At 37.2% G+C, this 23571-nt stretch overlaps 3 protein-coding genes across 4 annotated transcripts; all 3 read left to right on the forward strand.

Moving 5' to 3' along the window:
- The first annotated feature begins 7182 nt into the window (after nucleotides 1–7182).
- LOC113775317 (annexin D8-like) lies at nucleotides 7183–9128 on the forward strand. The gene is made up of 4 exons (XM_027320139.1): nucleotides 7183–7751; nucleotides 7866–8084; nucleotides 8246–8335; nucleotides 8628–9128. Exons 1-4 carry the CDS (start codon nucleotides 7254–7256, stop codon nucleotides 8853–8855), a joined length of 1035 nt encoding a protein of 344 aa, XP_027175940.1. The 5' UTR covers nucleotides 7183–7253; the 3' UTR covers nucleotides 8856–9128.
- Nucleotides 9129–9552: 424 nt separating this feature from the next.
- On the forward strand, nucleotides 9553–10665 carry LOC113775921 (inactive protein RESTRICTED TEV MOVEMENT 2-like). The gene is made up of 2 exons (XM_027320974.1): nucleotides 9553–9737; nucleotides 9998–10665. The coding sequence occupies exons 1-2, from the start codon at nucleotides 9629–9631 to the stop codon at nucleotides 10516–10518; spliced, it is 630 nt and encodes a 209-aa protein (XP_027176775.1). The 5' UTR covers nucleotides 9553–9628; the 3' UTR covers nucleotides 10519–10665.
- A 787-nt stretch (nucleotides 10666–11452) lies between these two features.
- Nucleotides 11453–19561, forward strand: LOC113776464. 2 transcript variants are annotated; one of them, XM_027321636.1, is made up of 12 exons: nucleotides 11453–13372; nucleotides 14176–14265; nucleotides 14345–14581; nucleotides 14843–15064; nucleotides 15151–15259; nucleotides 17330–17476; nucleotides 17873–17943; nucleotides 18056–18135; nucleotides 18300–18370; nucleotides 18463–18506; nucleotides 19084–19132; nucleotides 19324–19561. In XM_027321636.1, exons 1-12 carry the CDS (start codon nucleotides 11618–11620, stop codon nucleotides 19326–19328), a joined length of 2880 nt encoding a protein of 959 aa, XP_027177437.1. In that variant the 5' UTR covers nucleotides 11453–11617; the 3' UTR covers nucleotides 19329–19561. The 2 variants fall into 2 exon arrangements, with proteins under 2 accessions (XP_027177437.1, XP_027177438.1); XM_027321637.1 differs by having other exon boundaries at nucleotides 17882–17943.
- Nucleotides 19562–23571: the final 4010 nt, after the last annotated feature.

Here is a 23571-nt window from a genome sequence, read left to right on the forward strand (position 1 = left end):
GCAAAATTTTGAATCTTCTATGTCAGAAGATTTTGCCAAATGTTCAGCAATGACATCTACACAAGTGAAAAGAAATGTCTTGCAACAAATTGATGGATTTTTGCAATCGATGGGAAAAAGTATACATTCATATAATTTGATTCCCATTGGATTCTCTTATGAAAATATAGACAATGAAACTCGAGAATTAAGAGCAGAAAGAAACATTGTCATTTCAGAAATTGACTTAAATTCAATTGAGCTACTCAATGAAAAACAGAAAAAAGCATTCGTAGTCATATCTGAGAGAATTTACTCAGATAGACCTGGTGTTTTTTTCATTGACGGTCCAGGTGGTACTGGAAAAACATTTCTCTATAGAGCTTTGTTAGCTGATGTTAGATCTAAAGGCTATCTTGCTCTTGCTACAGCTACATCAGGAATTGCAGCTTCCATTTTACCAGGTGGAAGGACTGCACATTCCAGATTTAAAATTCCAATAGATATCTTTGATGGTGCAACATGTCGGGTCAGTAAACAAACTTCTTTAGCTGCAATGATCAAAGAAGCAAAACTCATAATCTGGGATGAAGCACCAATGGCTAAAAAAGCAGCAATTGAAGCTTTAGATGATCTCTTAAGAGATTTAATGAATTCAGAAGAAATATTTGGGGGAAAGGTAGTTGTACTTGGTGGAGATTTTAGACAAACGTTGCCAGTTGTTAGAAAAGGAACAAAAGCTGAAATGATAAATGCATGTTTGATAAATTCTCCATTATGGCACAAATTAGAGAAATTGCAATTAATAGAGAACATGAGAGCAAAATTAGATCCTTCATTCACGCAGTTTCTTTTAAGAATTGGAGATGGGACACAAGAAACAAATGAGAATGACATAGTAAAACTTCCATCTTCAATTATAGTTAACTATAATAATGAGACTGATGCAATTGAAAAGCTAATCAATATTGTGTATCCTGAATTTAAAGATCCTTCAAACAAACTGTATTGCTCACAAAATAGAGCAATTCTAACTACAAAGAATAACTTTGTAGATGAAATAAATGATCAATTGATCAAAAAATTTCCAGGAGATTTGACTGAGTACCTAAGCTATGATGAAACACTGAATGAAAATCATCAATCTGAATATATTGATCTTTTGAATACTCTTACGCCAAGCAATTTACCTCCACATAGGTTACTCTTAAAATCCAATGCCCCAATAATTCTTTTAAGAAATCTTGATCCTGCTGAAGGATTATGCAATGGAACTAGACTCATAATAAAGAGTTTGAGCAAGAATGTTATTTGTGCTAAAATTGCAGTGGGTGATTTTTGTGGCAAAGAAGTTTTTATACATAGAATTTCCTTGCAGCCACCAAGTGATGAACAATATCCAGTTCCATATAAGAGAACACAATTTCCAATTCGTTTGTGCTTTGCAATGACAATAAATAAAGCACAAGGCCAAACTTTAGATTTTGTTGGTATTTATTTGAAAGAACCTGTGTTTTCACATGGCCAATTATATGTTGCACTTTCAAGAGCCAAAACAGCTTCGGCTGTAAAAGTACTTATTAGGCCAGCTTATTTTGATGAATCATGCACTGATCATACTAAAAATATAGTATATAAAGAAGTTCTTGAAGCTTCCCAGATTACATTATCAGGTTTTAATATTCATGGCTTTTTTTTCAACTTTATTATTTTGTTTAATTCACTATCTAATTTCTCTACAAATACAGCCCATCATGCCTAGACATATATCTTCGGTACTAAACATTCAGAAAGGAGCAGAAAAGTGGACTGTTCTAGCACAAGTTGTTCACAAAGGCCACAGTCAATTAACTCGTGAAGTTCCACCTAGGCGAATTATGCGGTTTCTGCTCACAGATACTGAGGTCAGCAATTCTTTCCTATCTCTCTGGTCATTAATTAAATTCATAGATGAGAACATTTTAGATTCTGTATACGAACATTTTATGATTTGCCTCTTCATTACCACATGGTTGAAAACTTGCTGAAGCTGAGAATAAGGATGATTAGCACCACTTTTGACATAGTAATCAGTGAATTTAGACCTCTGATATCTTACTTATATCAACCTGCTCCTGAAGGGAATCTTGCTGTTCATTAAGTTTTTCTATCCAGCTAGCAAGTAGGCTTTGTTGGTCTAGAAGAAAAAGAAGAATGTTCTCAATCTGTGACATCAAAAAAAAAAAGAGTGAATGAGAACTCAATTTTCAAACTTATACCAAAAAATTTTACCTTATACCGAAGTTATTCTTGCATTACAAACCTTTGTTATGAGCATATCACAAACATATACATATGCAATTCCAGTTTACCCTGTTATATTATTGCTTATTACATCTCACAAAAAACACACACACTAAACAGATAATCGAATTGTAGAAGCTTAAGGGGAGAAAAAATTGCATATTTCTGCTGGTCATCAAGACACGCTGTACCAGACAGCATGTGGGAGTATAATATGTTAATTCTCTAAATTTGCACAGGACTAATGAACTGGAACAATTGATATACTTATGGCAGTTAACCTTTTCATCTATACAACCATAGTTTCATCTACTGATATCAAAACTATAGTTTCATTACAAGTGAATACTTGCCTAACTATTAAAGTATGCATTCCTATAATTTTAATTTCTGTGTCATAAATATAGTGTTAGCCATCAACATTATAGTTATAGCTACAACTCATAATATATATATAACTAACTTTTCCTAATCCTAATCAGGGAACAAAAGTTTCTGTTGTGACTTATGAACAACACATCAAGACCTTCAGCAAATTTCTGCAGCCTTATCAAAGATATTATGTTTCTAATGCAATTGTGGTTCCTGCTGACCCAACATACAGAGTTGGGACTTATGAATGCTCCTGGATTTTGAACTACAAGACTTTGATTGAAAATTATGCTGAACCTGTGCCACCTATGCTGCCTTGCATATTTGAGCTGACAAACTTCTCTGATCTGCACAAATATGCTGATTCAGATAACCTTTGCAGTAATTTTTGTTACATTATTTTTTAATTTACTTGACAGTCATTTGACATTTTATTGATTTCTTACATTCATATCAACACTTTTGTTTCAGATATTAGAGGCTTTGTCATTCACGCATTCCCAATAAAACAGCCAGATCCGGCTTCTATTTCTAGAGACATTATAATAGTGAATGAAGAGTAATCAAACCTGAATACTACCATTTTATTAACTCATTTTAGATTAATGGCAGTAGTTATAATTTATTTGTTATACCTGACAGGAAGAAACTGATGCTTATGACTCTCTGGAATGAATTTGAACATGATGAAGGGAGCAAAATAGCAGACATGATTAGCACTGCCCCTCTAATCATAGCTCTCCGTGTTAAAGTTACCACATTCAATAGTAAATTTTTCATTATGCATTATGATTTCTTTATTGTGTGTCTTTTAAGTACTTGATGTTATAATTACTAAACCATTTCATCATTTTTACAGCTTTGTCATTCACTACAAGGTATTCATCTGGAATTCTGATTAGTCCTCCACTTCCAGATGACCTATCTTTGAGGCAATGGTAAGTATAATTTTCTTTTTAGTTTTTTCCATAAATTATCAACTTATTTTACTGATAAATTTTGTATTTGTGCTCTAAACATAATCATTCAGGTTCAGCTTGAACAAGGAAGAAATCAGGAATTTGCTTGATGCTAAAACATACAATGATGCAAACTGTTTACTTCCTCCTCCAAATGAAGAAGATATCAAAGCAATCAGCAATTTTCAGGCATCATTTCCAGTTGTAAGTACCATATTGTTATTCTACAATTTTGGTTAAATATAACTATTTTCTGTCTAATTCACATTCAAATACCATTCATGGTTGCCTGCCTCAGCAAAAGGCAGCTTGGGTGCAAGGAACTGTCAAACTTGCATATGGATTCAGCAAATATTGGACTACAGCTTGTGCGAATTGTCACAAAATTGTGAATGCTGACATTGACTGGATCATCCACTGTCCTTCATGCAAACAGCAAAGTGAAGTTGAACTCAGGTTAGATCATTAACTTATGCTTCTAAATTAAATATTATTCGCATTTGTTACCATATATTAATCTTAATTCCTCCACTCAATTAAAGGGCTCGCATTCCAATTATTATAACTGATGCTTCGAGCTCAATACATTGCATTATATCTGGAGAAGATGCTGAAAAATTGATTGAGTTCACTCCATTGCAGCTTAAACAAGCACAAGAAGATGTAAGTATGAATTTTCTGTCTTATATTCAGGCATAAATACAGATATACATAGAAAGGAATTCGCTGAACCTAACTAAAAAAATTTTCTGGTGCAGGGCTTTCAAATAGATACTGAACTTAATGATGCCTTGAAAAAGTACACAGTGGTCTGTTTTCTGAAATCCTATGAGACTCCTTTCCAAGGTCAACTGCAGAAAAAGAATACTGTCATCAAGGCTTATACTGCAGCTGAACTATCAGACCGTCCCCTTCCTCTGGAACTTCCAGAAAACACTCAAGTTTCTTCTGCACTTGGCAGTTCATCAGCAAGGCATGCAGAAACATCATCAAAGGATCAATTGTTCACACCAAGCACAAAGTTGCTACTTGAAGAAATTGCTGGAGCCAGTTCTTACAAAGACAGCCAGACATCTGCAACCAGTGGAGCAAAAAGAAGCCTTGAATTTCCAGAAGATTTACCAGCAGACACAGATCCTAAACAACCAACAAAGGCTCCTGAAGAGTTTGCCAAAGAACCTGCAAAACCGTATGGTCCACCTGCAAATATCAAAGACAGTCCAGCCAAGAAACCTAAAGCAAAGGAAGACTGATATGCCTGATTTCTGCACTTTTGTTATATCTTTTGTTCATTGCCTTGATGACTATCTTGATTGCTTAGACAATGCCTTTTGAATTATATTATGATCCATTATTCTTTTGACTTAGAAAGTAATGGATCCTAATATATCTATGAATGGTTTAACCATCAATGTTGTAACTCAATAGGCAATGAAGCCTATTTAAACCCCCTAATATGTAACTGTGGGTTGAACTGAAGTGTGTGTTTTGCTAAGACATGAATGTTTGAGTTTATGTAATCTATGGTTGTGATTTGCATATTCATTATTTACCTCTTCATTTTTCAGTTGGTCATATCATATATATACATATATGGTCCTGATTGCCCAGGTGTGATTAAGTTGTTTGATCATATCAGTGGGTAGGCCGTGCAATGCACGGCCAGAATCATGCTAGTATATATATATATAAAAGGTCTATTACCTTGGCGAAGGGACTATGACGTGCCCTTAATTGGACTGCGTGGCTGGAAGCTTGTACGGACTTAATTCGTGGACTTTAGCTATCCTGGAACCGGGCCTAATCAGAGGGTATAAAATCGTCTTCAGACTAGCTAGTGCAAGAGTAATACAATACGTTTTGGATTGGGCCTCCATGCATTTGACAAAGTCTGTCACAACTCTTTTTTTTTTAAATAATTTCCTTTTTAACAAGAGGGGTGAAATTTAAGAAATAAAAAAGAGAAGGAGATATTTAAATAAAAAACCTTTCATTTCTAACTTATTAACTTTAGTCATTAAACTAAAGCCTTCTCGGCAGTCAGCCACAACTCATCTATCCTTGCTTGAGAGAGAGAGAGAAAATTTTCATATATTTGCTTTTTATGGTGTCAGGATTTTTATTTTTTATTTTTTTTGAGGGAGTATCAGGATTGGTTTTGCAAGTCTTGCAGAAGTAATCTCGTCTGTATGGCAAGGGTTACTAGTTACCACTTGCTTGGCGTCATGGTTTTAAGCATATGGAGTGAGATCCGATTGGATTTAGGCATGCGTGTGGGAGCAATCGGATCATGTTCATCGTGTAAATTGTTAGGAAAATCCGATATCTCTAGCTAATGTTGGGTTTGAAAATTAAGGCCCCGTTTTAATTGTTATTTTTAGAATTTTTTATAAAAAAATACATTATAGCGTCGATGTATATTATAAATAATTAAAAAATATGTACATGAAGAATATAATTTTTTTTTTGACGAAAAATTACAATCCGAACAAAACCTAAATCATTTCTTCTGTTAGGAGAACATTTGTGCTAACAAAGATCAATTTGACAATATAGTCAGGGGTATTGAGTACCGATGCTATTGAATCCTCCTGATGAGTTTAGATACATTTGTCAAATGTATCAAATGTGTTTAAATATTGTTACATTGGATATTGAATTTATTTTGTCCAAACTTTAGGTACTGGAATGAATTAACGGTCAAAGTTTAAGTACAAATTTTGTATTTTATTCAATACCTAATCTAGTGTAACTGTCTATCACTTCAAAGCAAAAAGGTTTCTCAAATGCGCCAAACAAACAAGTGCTAGACTAATGACTTCCAAAGTCATCATCGACTTCCAAAGACGCTTTACAACTCAACCCAGTGTCCGTGCAAGCATTTCCTCATAGCACAAACTATCCAAGTCATAAAGTTGCACCGACCTGCAAACAAAACTTAACCCCTTTCCTTTTACTTTCTGGCTTGCTTTTCCACCTCACCAGCACCAACACTGCTACTACGAAGTCCAGTCTTGTGGAAGTAAAACCATTGGCAAAACAAGCTCAAGAATCTACCTTTTCCCCCTTCATCGCTATCACTTCTGCCATGGTGCTTCCTTTCCTAAGAAAAAAAAGTATTATGGTATCATAAAATATTCCCTTCCCATGTGACTCTACGCTCTGGTCTAAGGCTTATATGTTCAAACTTTTCTGAATCAAAATCAGTACTATTTTTTTTCACCAGAGTACATGCACATGTATGTTCCATGGGCATAAAACATGCCAAAAAAAAAGGGGGGGACACAGAAAGAGGGAAAGGCGACGGTGGTCTTCAAAAAGTTGGCTAAAGGAGAAATCAGACTGGAGAGCTCAGGCCTCAGAGTCATTGTCCAGTGTCCACTAAGAAGCAATCAAGCCTTTCATCACAAAACAAATGTAACTGAGGACGCTTGCAAGGCAGTGCAAACTCGTTAGACATCGCTTTCTTGCTTTATGGCTTTATCTTCCACTCTCACTCACGCCACCACCATCTACTAACCAGGGACACCTTCCCATTCGCCCCACCTCCCAAAAAAGAGAAAAAAAGAAAAAAAACCACCATTTTTCTTTACAACTTATGACAAACCCTTTTCTTGATCTCCAAGCATTTTCCTAATATAAATATTCGTATAGTTTTATATGTGCGTTTTATTGTTTTCTTGCAATGTTGTTCGCATAGCGGAAAGAGTTATGGCGTGGTCAAGCTGCAACGGTGAGAGTATCTGTAAGGAGATTCATGATTCTTGGGGACAGCCTGCTCATTTGATTCAACATCTGGCTGGCCTGAGTCTACTCGAATGCAGGAAAACTAGAGAGACGTATGTGAAGATTTATGGGGAGGACCCTGCTCAGCTTCTGCTTCAGAGTTCGGAATCCTCTAGCCAAGGAACCGGAGTTTCTCAGAGGACATCTGCGGCTTTGTCAATGTTGATGCTCAATCCGCATGAACGTGACGCAATTGTGGCTAGAGAGGCATTTGAGCAGAATGATACGGTGAATTACAAGGCTCTGATTGAAATATTTACTTGCCGGAAATCAAGTCATGTTCTTCTCATACAAGCAGCGTATCATGCAAAATATAAGAGGCAATTAGATCAAGACATTATCAGCATCGAACCTTCCCAACCCTATCAAAGGGTACCCCTTTCTATTGCTTTCTAATTTGTAAATTTCGTTGATAATTAGCGATGTGAGGTGGATTCAGAAGCATAACAAGTTTGCGGGAACTTTGTCTGTTTTCCGTTTTTGCAGATTTTGATGGCATTGTCTGCATCACACAAAGCACACCAAGCTGATGCCAGCCAACACATTGCCAGGTGCGATGCAATGAGGCTTTACCAAGCAGGGGAGGGAAAGCCGGGGGCAGTTGATGAAGCAGTTCTGCTAGAAATTCTCAGTAAAAGGAGCATTCTTCAACTGAGGCTGACATTTTCCGCCTATAAGCACATCTTTGGTCATACTTACACGGCTGTAAGTTATTTCGTTCTTAAGATTTCATAACTTTTACGGTGTACTCTTCTTACACATCCTAGCCGTAATTAATCCAGTAAAACAAATTAAGACTCGAGTTATAGGTGCTTGAGTTGGTTTTTGTGCAGTTTAATTTTTGGTTTTCCTTGACAACTTTTCAGTCCCTCAAGAATGAAAAATCAGGAGAATTCGAAGATGCCCTGAGAGTGGTGGTGACATGCATATGCAACCCGCCAAAATATTATGCAGAGGTAATTGTTTTCTCCACCTTGATACTTTGGACTGTGCCATGGTATGATTTCCCTTTATGGGCCACGTGTGCAGCCTGCCAAGGCCATGATTTGTTCAAGTGAAAGCGAAAAGAGGGCCAATGAGCAAGTGAAGCAGATGAACGAACAAAAGTGAAGAGTTATAAAAAATTTGTTGGCCCCATCTTACTATGAGATCTATCCAGAAATTGGGAAAGTACAAGACAATAATGGTTTTTCTTTTCCATTACACTAGTACATATATTTGTTGCATCACATGCTTAATTTGTTGCAGACATTGTATGCATGCGTAAAAGGGACAGCAACAGATAAAGGAGCTTTGGTCCGAGTTATCATGAGCAGAGCAGAGGTGGACATGAATGAAATACAAAAGGTTTTCAAGAAGAAATATGGGGTAGAACTTAAAATTGCTATGAGTGAAAGTCTTCCATCTGGGGATTATGGAGAGTTAGTTCTTGCCCTTGCAACAAAGACATGTAAAGTACCTGATGGCTCCGTCTAAAACAGTTCATTTATGTTGCCCGGCAGGCATAGTATTTCTAGTAGTGATATCAAGTCTTAACAAGCAGCACTGTTTGGGATCTAATTAATCCATTAGTTTTAGCTAATACTAGTATGTTGCAGTAACTTGGTTAACTTATCTGTTTCGGGAGCTGATATTAGCAATTTCACGAAGAGGATGTTCGTTCAGAATCTGTCTCAGCAGGAATTAGTGCCCACGTTCTTGAGTTCTGATAAATTATTATTATTGGCAGCCGTCTCATTTTTCTTCTTCTGTTTTAGGGCACACACTTGATTAGCTGCAACAATTACTTCAACTTTCATAATGATTCATTAATGACTCGTATAATCATGCGCTGACAAATGTTGATTTTAATGCGTGAATTGAAAAAAAAAACACACAATCCAGCCAAATGTTTTCTAGCACAATATTGGAAAAAAAACCTCTGACACAGAAAGGTATCAATGGTATCATAAATCGGACAAGGTATATTACGTAATGACTGAAAGAAGATATCAGCACAAAATTTGCCAAAGGCATAAGCAAGTCATAGCCCTCCAAAGCCAAGAAGGAATATTCCCTTGTGTTGCAGGAAACCCTGAAGGAACCTCTTTGGACACCCTTCGTCTAAGGCCTAATCTTCTTCCATATATATATATATATATATATAAAGTACACAGACAGGACCGCCTTCATCTTCATCGCTTAGCAGACAGCAGTTGTAAATTGTGGTTACCAATATTTCTAATAATACGAGTAAAGGACAGCTGATAATGGAAGCCAAAACTGGATCTACTGCCCGCCTTTCTTACGAAGAATTCGAACCTTTCTGTAGATGGCAACGCGAAGAAGCCCGTGACACTCTGCTAGTCCATCTCCCAGGTAATATTGGAATGACACACAGGTGCCTTTTTCTGTTCTACTTCTTCTTCTTCTTCTTTTAAAAAATCTCGGGAATGTGTATCTTGTGATATTCAAGATAATTTCCTATTGGAAATCATGATCTTAAATAAGAACAGACTTTCATATATATTACTAGTCTGGCATTAAATTTCAATGATTTGGCGAGAAAAGCTATTGATTCCATAATGAACATAGATGTCATTTCGCTTCTCTCTTTCGTTCCTTGACCTGTTTACCAGACTTCAAAAAAGAACAGCTCAGGGTGCACATCAACAGTCGTGGAACCCTGAAAATTTCCGGGGAACGTAAATTGAGTTCAACAAAAGGGAGCAAATTTTACAAGGAAGTTGTGGTTGCTAGGAACTGCAATACCAATGCAATTCAAGCCAAATTTTCGGCCGGCCAGCTGTGCATCATAATGCTTAAAAACGTTAATGCAGCTGCGGTCCCAGAACAGAAAGTCATCAGCACTCCTGATCCAACCGCAAAACCACAAGCAGGTCCAGAAGAAGGTCAAGCCACGCAACCTCCTCAAAAACCTGGCGAGGAAAAGGATAGCATCATCGTGCCGTCCGGAACTCCCATTGCTACTGCGTCAGGAAAGAGCAACGGGAATGTTACAGAAGGGGAAAAAACAACAGTTTCGAGAGGAAAGCAACTCGCAAATATTGCTTTGAATGTTGGAATGCCGGTGGCTTTGCTGGCTGCTCTCGTGGCTTTCGTTCTATATATGTACAAATCTACCATTGTTGAAGATTAAAAAAAAAAAAAAAAAAAAAAACCTCGTCGATGACATGTTTATTGCTCCTAGATAGTAAGAAATTCGTTATTGCAGTAAATGCTTGAGATTTGTTCCCTACAATGGTTATCCAAAATACTTGCTAGTATCTTACTGTTTGTTCTTTTACCTTGTGTGCTAATACAGCAATTAATATTAGTTTGTAACGTAATGTACCTTGTTCCTGAGACTTGGCGCAGTGGTGGGTTCCTATTTTCTGAGCTACAATAATTTATTCACTGAATTCTAATTGGAAAAGACAAAAAAAAAAAAAAAAATCTAGTAGAAGTTTTGCAGGGTTAGGATCCTGGATTTCTCCCCATCGATCTTTCCTTATATTTATATCTAAATTACTATATGATTTTATAAAATCACCCAATCGTGTCATTACTTTTCTTTTCATCTGTGTACTAAAAAAATGACATAGTATTCTTTTGAGAATATTCTGTCTTTCAATTTACACGAAACATTTAAAAGATAAAAATGAATATCAAATTTGTAAACAATTTTATAATGATTAACTAGACTACAAAACTAGTTAATTTCATACAAAATTTTAGGTATATTTATACCAAGTGGTGAAATGTGTTATGAAACAATGTTGATTTTCGAAAATAATTTATTAAGTGCGTAATGGAGAAAAATTGTCTCACCTCATACACACTTTTTTACCATGTAATAATGTTTTATCTCATGCCACATTATTGTTTTACGTGGCAATCCACATATTTAAAGCATCAATTAAAATTTTTGCTTTGGCATTTATTAATGTCATCATTGAGACAACATATCTATGAAATTATCCTGCCAAATTTTATGACCGTGCTTAGCTGGACGCAAACGTATTACTCTAGTAGATTATTTTGTCCTTCTTAAGCTCTATCGTTCGTGCCGCTTCAAATCCCCGAAATTACCTTCTGTCCCTGCACGCTCGTATGTCTTCACCGATTTTGCTGATGTGTCATGCGTCCTCAGTCGTCACCACCGCATTTTCTACAGCTTCTTCTGATATCTGCTCTGCACTAAAGCTCTCTTTCATCGGCGTTACTCCTGGAAGACTGACCAGGACGACGTCGTACGAATGGCTTCCAATTCTTTGCCACCCCGGCGAACCCTTAAGAAGAAGACCACCTCTTGTGAAAGCGTCCCCTCCAAATGCGCGTCAACCCTTAAACCTTCTCTCTCAGCTTCGTCCCATGACTCCCTTGATTATCCTCCGCTTCTCTCCGCCGGCGCCGCCATTGCCACATCATCCCCAGGATTACATCTAAACGACGCCAACCCGAAACTAGAAAAATCATCGACCTCGGCAAGCTCTCGTTCTAATTTAGATGCGGAACCCCAGGGAGAAGTGTTGGCTATGTCGTCGGCAAAAAAAATTGCTGTCGAAGATAAAGCTCAGGAGAGCAATAGAGCGAATTCAGTCTCTTCGGTGGCCGGGATAAGCAGTTGTAGTAAGGCTGATGAGGAAGGAGGGGTAGTTGGAAGTTGTGGGGATGAAATGAGGGGTGACGCTGGAACTGGAAGGGAAGGGAAAGGTGGAAATGAAGCCTCTGAGGTTGACGAGGCGGCAATGGGAGCTGATGAGGTAAGGAAGGAGGCCGAAAGTAGGACTAGGAAAGTGAAGAAGAAAGTGAGGATTGTGAAGAAGATCGTGAAGAGGAGAGTGCCCAAAAGGGTTGTTAAGGGTGGTGTGGTGAATGAGGAAGTCGGGGGAGTGCAAAATGTCGGCAATTGGAACGAGCGAAATGAAGTTACGGGGTGTGAAAAGCTTGATCCTTTGGCCACTGCTTCTACGGACACAGAAAATTCTAAGCTTGATGAGAATGTTGGATTGGAAGTTGAGAATGAAAACTTGAAAGAAATGCAACTGCAACCAACGAAAAGTATCAAGACTAGTCCTAATATTGAGAAGGAAATCAAACCAATGGATAATGTTGGCAATTCGAGCAAGAATGAGTTGGGAATAACGGAGGTGGAAATGATTGATCTTGGTGAAACTCTCTCTGTGCAGACTGAGACGTATAAAGCTGATGCTTCTGTTGCATCGGAAGTTAAGAGTGAGGACTTGAAAGAAGTAAAAGTGGAAGCAATTGACTGTATCAACAAGACTAGTCCTTCTTTTAAGAGTAGTGTAAAAGGTGAAGATGAGGAGGAGTTATGCGTTTCTAGTGGCAAACACGTATCAGAAGTTTTGGTTGCTGGCCAAAATGCTGGAAAGGAAAGTCAAGGGATTCAAGGCGAGTTTAAAAATCAGGATGTAAAATTTGTCAAAATGGAAAGTGGAGGCTTGGTCGCGGACCTGAACACAGGGTTTGTCAAAGAGAGACAGGGAGAGGGAGAAGAGCTGGTTTCGGAACTGGTCGAGAACAATGATGTTGGGTTGAATGGAGGAGTTGCATCAAGTTTGGAAACGGAGGCATTAGGGGGAGAGGGTGGGGAGGTAGTGAAGGAAGTAGTTGAAAACAATGATGTTGGGTTGAATGGAGGAGTTGCATCAAGTTTGGAAACGGAGGCACTAGGGGGTGAGGGTGGGGAGGTAGTGAAGGAAGTAGTTGAAAACAATGATGTTGGGTTGAATGGAGGAGTACCATTGAGCGAGGAAATGGAGGCCTTGGAGCGGAAGAAGAGGCGTAGAACTGAAGTTTTTCTTGGTGGGTTGGACAAGGATACGAGGGAGGAGGATATAAGGAAAGTATTTGAACAGGTTGGTCAGGTTACAGAAGTGAGGCTGGTGATGAATGGTAATACGGGAAAAAACAAGGGCTTTGCTTTCTTACGCTTTGCTTCAGCTGCTGATGCCAAGAAGGCTTTGGAAAAATATTCTGCAATCAAAGTAATCCTAGTTTATACCTTATACATTTATTACTTTACATTTGAAATTAGCATCTAGATTAAATCATCTTGACATAAGGATAAACTATTTCTTCTCCGGTACTGCTTTATTAGTTCCCATGCTATAGGAAGTTGAATTTTCAATGTGATTCCGAGCTAGAGTTACTAAGGACACATATATAGTGATTAGAGAGGAAAATTTCACTATTTATTGATATATATATATATCCTGCACTCCAGGATTTGAACTTTGAAAATGTTGACCAACTAAATTTTTTGGAAATGCTGAATGCAAGCATACATTTTACTTGTGGGAAGTGAACCATATATCTGTAGTTCTAATTTTGAAAGGCTGAGTGCTGTATTTAGCAGCTGGCGTTTTCTTTCGAATAAAGAATGAGGCTTATACTTGTTTTAGGATTATTATATGCAACGTCATATAGGGAAGAGTTAAATGAAATATTGTATGGTCCTTTATGCAATGACTTGGGATAGAGAGGCTGAAAGATTTGTTGTGTTCTAATCCATAGCTGGACAGATTGAGAAGTTATTTTAATGTCGACTCATTGAGTTACTGCATGATATTTTTGCTTATGATGTGCTGCAAATTCCTTGTAACTCTCGAAGGTTGTGACTATCATATGACTAAAATTTCCCCTCTGGATCACATCAATGTGATCATGACTGTTTTCTGAGATGAGAAGTTGTCAGTTGTCTTTGCTTGGTCTGTAAAGTCTTGGTTATGTTGTTATCCTGTGGAAATCTCCTTGTAAGTGACTTTATACAATTTTGTGAGAATATTAGATTTGTGGGAAGCAGTGCGGTGTACGACCTGTAGCGGGGAATGACACAATATATCTTGGGAATATCAACAAGATGTGGAATAATGAAGATGTAAGCTACTGTGTTTCCTTCTAATCATGTAAACTCCTTTATGCGAGAGTGACAAAATCTGAAAGAGATTTTTTGGCAGGTGGTTAAACTGTTGAAGGATGCCAGGATTGAGAAAATTGACAAAGTTACAGTTATGACTGATCCCAGTAACTTTGAGCAAAATCGTGGCTTTGCATTTATTGAATTTGAGACCAGTAAAGATGCTCAAATTGCTTTAAGTAAACTCCAAAAGCATGATGTTTTTATTAATCAGATGAAGATGAAAGTTGCATGGGCACAACCTTTAGTAGAGCCAAAAGAAGAAGACATGCTAAAGGTCAGTTTTGTTGGAATAACTTATGTGCCCCATGTATGATTCCTATCTCAATATCCAATTGTGAATGATGTTAACAGTTTTGATATTGATAATGTCAATGGGATCTTACAAAATTAATCCTGAATATTAAGCCTCTAGAGAATGAATTGATCTTAATATGCTTCCTATTTGTTTGTTCAATAGTAATTCATATCTGCAACCAAATCTATGTACTAATACCATGATATTATATTAATGTGGACTTAATTTATCTCTGTTTAGGTGAAATCAATTTATGCTGAATATCTGCCATCCTCGTGGGATGAAGAGAAAGTCATGGGCTTCTTCAGAAGATTTGGTGAAATTGAGAGCATTTCTCTTGCTAAGAATCTCCCTTCCTCTAAGAGGAAAGATTTTGCATTTGTCAATTATGCAATGCGGGAGGCTGCTCTTGCATGTGTTCAGGCATTTAGCCGTGGGCAATTGGATGATGAAGGCTCTGAGGTTTCTGGCTGTATATTCAGTATACAATATGCAGACACTTGCATACTTTCTTAGAATTAATCTCTCTGTACATTCACATGTTTCAGTTAAGGGTGAAAGTATCTCTTGCAAAACCCAATCTGAAAGGCATGCAAAAGAAGCACGTCTCTGGTACAACTGGAAAGGAGCTTAATGAAAAGCGAAAGGCTTCTGAATGTAAGTGGTTTAATCATTTTTTCATGCCCATTTCTTTGTTTGTGCAGACTTGTTTATGATGAAATTAATGTGTTTTATTTAGGGTTTTAGTTCTTGGTTACCATGCATATCAAGTTTGAAAGGTAATTATGTAGCATTTAATTCTATAAATACTGGTTACCCTTATGAACTTGATTCAAGATACAATTGTCTTTAATGTTCATCATCAAGATATCTAGCTTTGCTAGTTGATCTATGATGTCATAAGAAGAATGGTTGATTGGTGTACCTTATTTTTGATAGCATCTCTTTTAATTTTCTAAAACTTATGCTTGGCTGCATAGTTTGATGACATTTATACTCAAGAGGATTGTTTGGAAAAGAATGCAGTGATATACACTAGGGTGCATTTTTAATGTTAATTTAGACTGAACCTATGAAAGATATATTAGAGGGGTAGGTTATTGGACCTATATCTTTGCAGGTTGAAGTGAGATTTCTTGTCATTTTCGTTTACGTTCATTTGTGGAACTTGTATGGTATGAGCTGTCTTAGAGGCTTTTAGTCAGCTTTAATTTTGTTTTCCTCTCCATCCTCCATACATGTTTTACCTTCTCAGACTTGGGTATGCAAGTATACATCTTTAGTTGCCTAAGACTTTGTAAAGACCTGATCAATTCTATAATGCAGAACAGTGTTGCATTTTTTTAAAAATTAAATTTAGAACCATGCAAGTTACTTGACATTGTTGGTTGGATTTAGTAATCAAGTAATTTTGTCTGAGATCCTGATACGTTCTTTCTAAATTTGTGCTTAAAAATCACAAAGTAGCGAATCAGAAATGGTAACATTATTGTTCTTAAGGACACAGTACCTTCTATTCTCAAAGAGAATGGACTGAAGTAAGACAATTTTTCCCGAAAATTCCATCTACCATGGTGTAGTCATGATTACCTATTGTACAGACCTAGTTTATTGCATATCCACAAATTTTATGGGTTCTCCAATATCTTTGGGTCTGTCATTGTGTGTGTGAGAGTAAGTGATTTTGTGTGTGAGAGGGAGAGAGAGAGGGAGGGAGGGAGGGAGGGAGAGAGAGAGTAGTGTGGAATGATAATTGGCAAAAGGGTGGAATGTTGTAGGTTTTCATTTTGCATTATCTTACTAGAGAGAGTATGTTATAGTGAGATATTAAAAAGAACAAAAGAAAGATGTTAAAAGATTGATTACTGGTCTGATTGTAGAAAATCAACTAAAGAGACATTTGTTTTTAGAGGATTCCAACTGAAGGTTTGTCATTCAAAAAGGTTAAAGCTGTAACTTATTTATCGTGACACACATTGTTTAAGGCATCACATACAATAAGGGAGCAGGTTAAGGAAATTAATATCTGGAAAGTCATCTGAAGGCAATCAGTATGTCATAGAATTATTGCATTGGTGAACTTGGATCTTTTGGTAACATGCTTGCCTGCTTATACTGGAAAATGGAGCATGTGTATTTGATCCTTCATCACCAGCAGGAATTTGAATGAGAAGAGCCTTTCTTTAAGTTGCTAGTTTGGAAATTTGGTTGGTTTGTGGTAAAAACTTTCAGAACTTATTTTGGAGGGAAGTTATTTATGATAGAGAACAGCTCAACCTCAGAGGACCTTTGATCCTTTTTGTGTGTGCGCAAGGAAGTTGGGCTGAAAGTATGATTTACAAGTGACCCGCCTTCGAACAACCGAACATCATGCTGTGCTTATTTTTCTGCTATCCTTTTGATTCTGCTAATTTTCCTTTTCATATTTTTTTATATTCATTTCCTCTAATGTAAAGTTTGGAGTTCCTTGGTATAATATAAATGGTGCTAGCCCCAAAAGTGAACTATCACTGCATGGAACACTTTTTTCAACATTGAACTATCACTTTCTGGGATCTATATTTTTCAGTTTGCTAAGCACCTTTTAAAGACCATTGCTTATGTGACTGTTTTATTTACATTTCAATGCAGAGCAGGAAAAGCTCTTGCATTGTATGATACGAGACTCCTTATATTTATAACATCTGTTTAACAGTTTCTTGTTACTTTTGGCTTTCTTTGCTATAGCCATCATAAAAGTTCGTGAACCAAGAAAAAAGGGAAAACCTGCCACCAGTAATCTTGAAGGTACTAGAGTTAATAGGACTGCTTCTGCTACTGATGAACTGTTACAGCTCCTAAGACAGCAAGCCTTAGCAGGACAGAGACAACGAGGTATGAGCATTGCTATTTCACGATGTTGTGTTTTTAAGTTTGTTGCCATACTACTTTTCTTTTGTATTGTTTTGAGGGTCAACCTGTTTCACTTGTATGCTAAATTATAAATGTACATGAGGCCCATTTTAATTTAATGCTGTAACACTGATGATGCTAAACATACAAAGGGCTATGTGTGATATTATATGGGGAGGTTTCTAAATTTCCATAACCTATTACGTTTCCATTGATTTGATTTGTGATTTTTATCTGTTTGCTATTGTTTTGGTGCTTTCCGGGTTTAGATACTTCTATTATCTGTTTTAGTAGTTTTTCCATCTCATGCAATATGAAAAAGTGCACTTCATTTCCTTCTTTTTTTGCCCCTAACCTTTCTGAAGTTGTATAATATAGCTTCTGCAGGATCGTCTAACCTGAATTATCAGTATGCTCTTCCTGGAGGCGAGGGACCACTTTCTGCTTTGGTATATTCCCTGAATGCCATATATTGCACATATGATGCCCTTTTCGAAAACCGTTTGTATGAGGATGTTGTTGCTTTGGTTTATGTCTTATATGGTCAAATTACACATGCAGGGAAGTCGCGTCCTTCCTTCAGATCCCAGAGGGTTCCCTCACACATATATGGACACTCCTCATTTGTCTAGAAGTCCAAGGTATACTTGGCCAGATTCAATTTTTCTCCCCAGTTGATGTGATACTCAAAGTATTGTTCAAGTATTCCTGTGAAATTGCTTTGCTTTTTTTGCTGCTTCTTGAGGGCAAGCTGTATCGTTGATTTCTCTTTGGATGATGATCTATCTTTTCCTATGATCTCCAGTGCTGTTTCCCATCGTGTTGGTTTGGTATCTTTGCCGTACTCCCAGCAGCCACGGGCCCGTCATATACTTGGTAAGCTAAAATGTGTTGTTTGATAAGGTTTTGTCCTCCAGGAAAGACTATACCGTTTTGACATTATACTCTTTTTGCTTAATTTGTTCCAGAACCAGAAACATCCTATGGGTTTGAAGATAATCCTCATGTCGTGGTATAAAACCCTTCTTGCTCTCTCATTTATTGTTGCATTAATAATGAAGATTTTGCGTAGATTGTATTATCTTCTTTGCCATCTAAATTGAATATTAAAATCTTAAGAAGAGTGTTGTGAGGGAGTGCAGTGACTGGTTTGTGCTCATTTTTGTCAAGAAGTCTCGTTCTTAAATTGTTTTGACTTTTAAAGCTTGTCTTGGAGAGAACAAAGAACAAGAATGTATTGTAGTTTGATCTAGTTTGACATGATTTTCTCAGATGCATGTTATTCCGGGAGAGTTAGCTGACTAATGCATTGCATATGATTGCAAGATATGTTGATAGAACTCTTGATACATGGCCATGTCAAAACAAAAAAAGGGTGGACCTGTTCTTTGTTGGAAAAATTTACGTATTCTATTCGGGTTTATAACTTAAATGTCTTTAGTTCCCTTTTACTTTGATTTTATGTAGTTAAATCGTATGACATAGTTCCACTAAAGCTCTTTAGTGATGAATCCCAACAGAAAAATTGTTTAAGCGAGATTTTTATTAGAAAAACTAATTTCCTGATGAATCTCTGACTGTCGTTGCAGATGAGGCAACAAGCTAACTACTTTGGGCATAGTGGCATGTACAGAAGATGTAGGTTAAGTCAGCCTTTTTCATTGTTGGAATAATTTTCTTTTATAGTAGCATGGTATAAAGTATCGGTTCATTTGGTCAGTTAACTGGTGGATGCCTGGATGGTAGTCGTACTGATTCTTCTTTGAAGAGCAGTTTGTTGATAGATCATATACTCATCGCTTTGTTTGTCCTCCTCGATTTTTATGCAGATTGAAGGAGGTATTTATGAGGTAAATCTGATGGTGGTCTGCTGGTAACAGTAAAAGACACAATTTCAAGAATTTTGTAAAGAGGAACCATTTCATGTTGTAAAACTTTACACCATAACTACGATATTGTAAATAGTTTCATGTAAATGAACCCGAATGCTTCGAATTTTTGTTTGTCAAGTTTAATTTGATATAATAGTCTCTTTCTTTTCTAAGCTGTGGAAATCGTGTGAATTCTTTTGAGGGCATATCTTATTCAACATTCCCTTTTTTTTTTGGTCATTACTCTTTGAATTAATCTTTTCGTATACCATCAGTGAAACTTTTTATGAGTGGAAATTTTTTTTCAAAGTTTGGACGAAGTTATGTGTTAAGATTTCCAGGTACTGGTTCACCTTCGACCCCAGTAATGGCAAGCTCTTGGTTATTGTCGGAGCGATGTTTTGGAAAACCACAAAGGGCAAATCGCCAATTTGGTCCCTAAACTTTTTCACTTAAACCAATTTAGTCCTTCACGGTTTTTTTTCACCAATTTAGTCCTCAAACAATTTTATCAAGTCCAATGTAGGACTTTTTGGACGGCGCCACCACATTTTATGTATTTTTTACGGCGGACCAGGGGTATAATTGGAATGACAGGTATAATTGTCTAAACACCTTGACTAGAATGGCAGCTCTGTCACGATTAGCAAAAGAAACTCCTGCAAATCGACTTCTTCAGAGCTCATAGGAATTAGGGCAGAAACTTCGACAAGCAGAACTGAGGGAGAGACTTCGACAAGCAGGTGAAATGCAATCAAGCAGAAATTTCGACAACTCCGCCTCAAGTTTATGTAGCAGCCAACACTCAAATCTGGATAGCCGAGTAAGTGGGCATTCGACAAGGGTGAAGGGAGAGAGGGTAGAATTCTACAATGGGAATGAAGCAGTAATTTGCCATTGCCGTGAAGAATGTAGAATTGTAACTTCATGGACAGTGACGAACCCAGGCAGAAGATTTCATGGATGCATAAATTATGGGGTAATTTTTACAATTAATCACGACATATAACTTGTATATTTTGATGTATTATATAATTTACTACAACTAATAGCTGAAATTAATGGTCATTGTAGACCCCAAAAGCCTGCAATTATTTTCTGTGGTATGATCCACCTATGCAACAGATGACAAAAAATATGATGGCGAGAATTTTGAAGAATTTGAGGAAAGCTGAGGAAGAAAATAATTTCATGAAAATTGAAATGTGTAAGCTTGAAGAAGAGAACAAGGCGCTCAAAAGTGAAATTAGGAAGTTGAAAGCAGCAAGGAAGTGGCTAATGCTGGTCGTGGTTTGCATATGTATTATGGTTATTGCTGTACTATTACCCAGTGGCAATGAAAGGAATGTCAACTTAAAAATGCTACATTAGATGTTCCTGTATGAAGTTAGAAGTTGAGTAATTGCTTCATGTAATTTGAATGCTGTAATGTTGGAATGTAGACATGGGTGTATGGAACATGTTTATGCATTAAAATGGAACATTGTCTCGAATGATGTTTTTGTAAATTAATCGAGAGATTTTGTCAGTTGTTGGGCATATTACCTTGAAAGATGCCTTTGTTAAAATTTAACAGAGATTCACCTCAAGTTGTATAAAAAATTTGACAGCATTTCATCCTAAATTTCGATAATCCTTACTCGCACAAATACCCCATATAAACTGCTAAACAACAAGAAGAAAGTCAAAGTAAATGGTATAGGAAGAGTGCGAATAGAAGTTCATAGTCATCAACATAGGTGCGACATTGCCAATATAGCAGGCTGCATTTTACTTCAGCATTGAATTCGTTTTAGACAAAATGCAGCCACATCAAATGTACAAAACAGAATCGTATTGTTAATCCAATTAGTATCCATTGACAAAACAGAAGCTCTTAATGTACAAAACAGAGCATATCCCACAAAATAGAAGTCTGCTGTATTCCCAAGCTCCATTAACTTGACTGGGCAACAATATCATCTTCTTCATCCAACAGCCTATGTGCCTACACAAATAAAGGCACATGTCAAAAGCCATAAACAGTCTTGTTTTAAGTCATGCCAAAATCATTGTCCAGCAAATGTGCAAGACATGCTGTTTGTTTCTGTTTTAATTACTTGAACTTACTTTCTCCTTTTTCCTAGTCATTTTTCCCTTTGATGGAGGGAATGGACCAAAAACAGTCATAGCAGCCTTTCTTTTTCTCCATGCTTGAGCTTGCCAGGTTGCACATGTTTGCCGGTTATGTCCTAAGCCATGACAGAAGGAACACTTGGTGAATTTCTTTTGCACTTCAGGTAGTTCTTCTTGACCCGATGGTTGTAAATCAATAACCTCTTGTTCATCTATAACAGCCTGTGCTTTATCACCTGACCATGAAATAAAGTTAAAACAAGTAACAAGTACAAGAATAAAATTATCATGAGTTACATGGAAAAATCCTAAATTGCTGACCACTTGGAACATCTGGCATTGAGCTAGATTCCAGAGGTACTTCAGTCGGCTCCTTCCCGAACACTTGATCTGTACATGTCAAAGCATCATTAGTTAAGTATTACACCATAAATCAGTGGATGAGGGATAGGTCAAATTACCAGATTTTTGTGGACAAGTTCTCTTGTTATGGCCAAGTGCCTTGCATTTGCTACACTTGTTGGAGTTGGACGGTGGTGGCCTTTTATTGGTAGATGCACCAAGCTCATTAGAAGGTACCAGCAGTGGACACTTTCTCACTGTATGCCCCTTTTGATAGCATTTTGTACATGTCATTCTAACAAGGCCAGATCTAGAAAGTTTGGTAACCCCCTTCGAATTAGGCCTAGGCTCTTCTGGTTCCCTTCTTCTTACTTTCTTTGGCCGACCAGGTAACTTCAACTTCAAGGGTGGTAAGACAGGATCTTTATCCGATTGCACCCAAACATTTGGACCACTCAAAGGAGCAATTGCTGGCTCATAAGCCTTCAAGTAACTTTCTCGCAAGTAGTAATGGTGAACAAGACTTTCTGGCTCTTGACCTATTAAAGAAATACAACAAATCACATGGCAGCATGGCAATCCAGTCAACTCCCATCTCCTGCAGCTACAAGTCTGCTGCTTTAAGTCCACCACATGTTTGCCTCCATACATATGTGTAACCTCAAATTTATCTTGATCAGACCATCTCGCGATGTTTGCAGCTGCTTCTGTTTTTGCCTTCTCCAGTTTCTTTTGAATTTTTGGGCAGATCTTATCACTCCTCTTCTTCATCCACTCCCTTTTTGTACGAAGCCTTTCCATTAGATAGATTCTAATAGTCTCAAGCATTCCAAGGATTGGCTTTTCCCTTGCATCCATTATGACCGAATTAAAGCTTTCACATAAATTATTAAGGAGAATGTCACACTTGGCAGCCACTCGAAAGTGTGATCTTGACCAGTGATAGGGAGAGGTGTTGTCACTTAACCACTTCCAAGCAGCTACATCATAATCCCTTAAACACTCCATATGATTTTCGAACATCCTCATGTACGATGACCTTGCACATGTCCAAAATCTTTCCTTCAATGCTTCACCCGGATGATTTTTTTTGAAGTTGTTGTGCAAGTGCCTTACACAATGTCTGTGCTCAACATCTGGAATGACTTCCTGAATTGCAGATCCTAAACCCTGCAAAATAGACAAATGCAAGTTTAGCACAATCAGTAAGCATTCATATATATGTAATAAACATATATAAACAATGTAAGTTGATCTTATTCACCTTCTGTCTATCACTTATGAAGCTCCAATTTCTTTGATCATTGATAGATAGGTCATATTTCAAGAATTCAATAAACCACTTCCACGACCTCTTATTTTCTGCTTCAACTACTGCATATGCAACTGGATAAACACAGTCATTTGGATCTATCCCAACTGCAGTTAATAACACACCCGGATGTGGACCTCTCAAGTGGCAACCATCAACTCCAATTATCTTCCTACAACCAGATTTAAATCCTCTCTTCAGTGCCTCGAAGCAAATGTAAAGTCTTTGAAATCTTTGTTTTCCAGAATCTTTATCTAATGTAGTTTCCATATACACTGTAGAACCAGGATTTGCCTTCATTAGTTCCTCACAATAATCCCACAATCTGTTGTACTGATCTTTGTAGCTCCCATGGATCAAAATTTTTGCCTTCATGAATGTCTTATAAACTTGAGGTTTAGTAATGTTTACATTCAGCTCTGCATGTACCTTATCCT

This window comes from Coffea eugenioides, chromosome 6, assembly GCF_003713205.1.
Source record: "Coffea eugenioides isolate CCC68of chromosome 6, Ceug_1.0, whole genome shotgun sequence".
Classification (NCBI taxonomy): Eukaryota; Viridiplantae; Streptophyta; class Magnoliopsida; order Gentianales; family Rubiaceae; genus Coffea; species Coffea eugenioides.

Coding starts and splice junctions, on each gene's coding strand:
- LOC113775317 (XM_027320139.1), top strand. CDS start 7,254: ATGTGCGTTTTATTGTTTTCTTGCAATGTTGTTCGCATAGCGGAAAGA. Junction 7,752..7,865: donor CTTCCCAACCCTATCAAAGG/GTACCCCTTTCT, acceptor CCGTTTTTGCAG/ATTTTGATGGCATTGTCTGC. Junction 8,336..8,627: donor CGCCAAAATATTATGCAGAG/GTAATTGTTTTC, acceptor AATTTGTTGCAG/ACATTGTATGCATGCGTAAA.
- LOC113775921 (XM_027320974.1), top strand. CDS start 9,629: ATGGAAGCCAAAACTGGATCTACTGCCCGCCTTTCTTACGAAGAATTC. Junction 9,738..9,997: donor TCTGCTAGTCCATCTCCCAG/GTAATATTGGAA, acceptor CCTGTTTACCAG/ACTTCAAAAAAGAACAGCTC.
- LOC113776464 (XM_027321636.1), top strand. CDS start 11,618: ATGGCTTCCAATTCTTTGCCACCCCGGCGAACCCTTAAGAAGAAGACC. Junction 13,373..14,175: donor AAAAATATTCTGCAATCAAA/GTAATCCTAGTT, acceptor TGAGAATATTAG/ATTTGTGGGAAGCAGTGCGG. Junction 14,582..14,842: donor AAGAAGAAGACATGCTAAAG/GTCAGTTTTGTT, acceptor ATCTCTGTTTAG/GTGAAATCAATTTATGCTGA.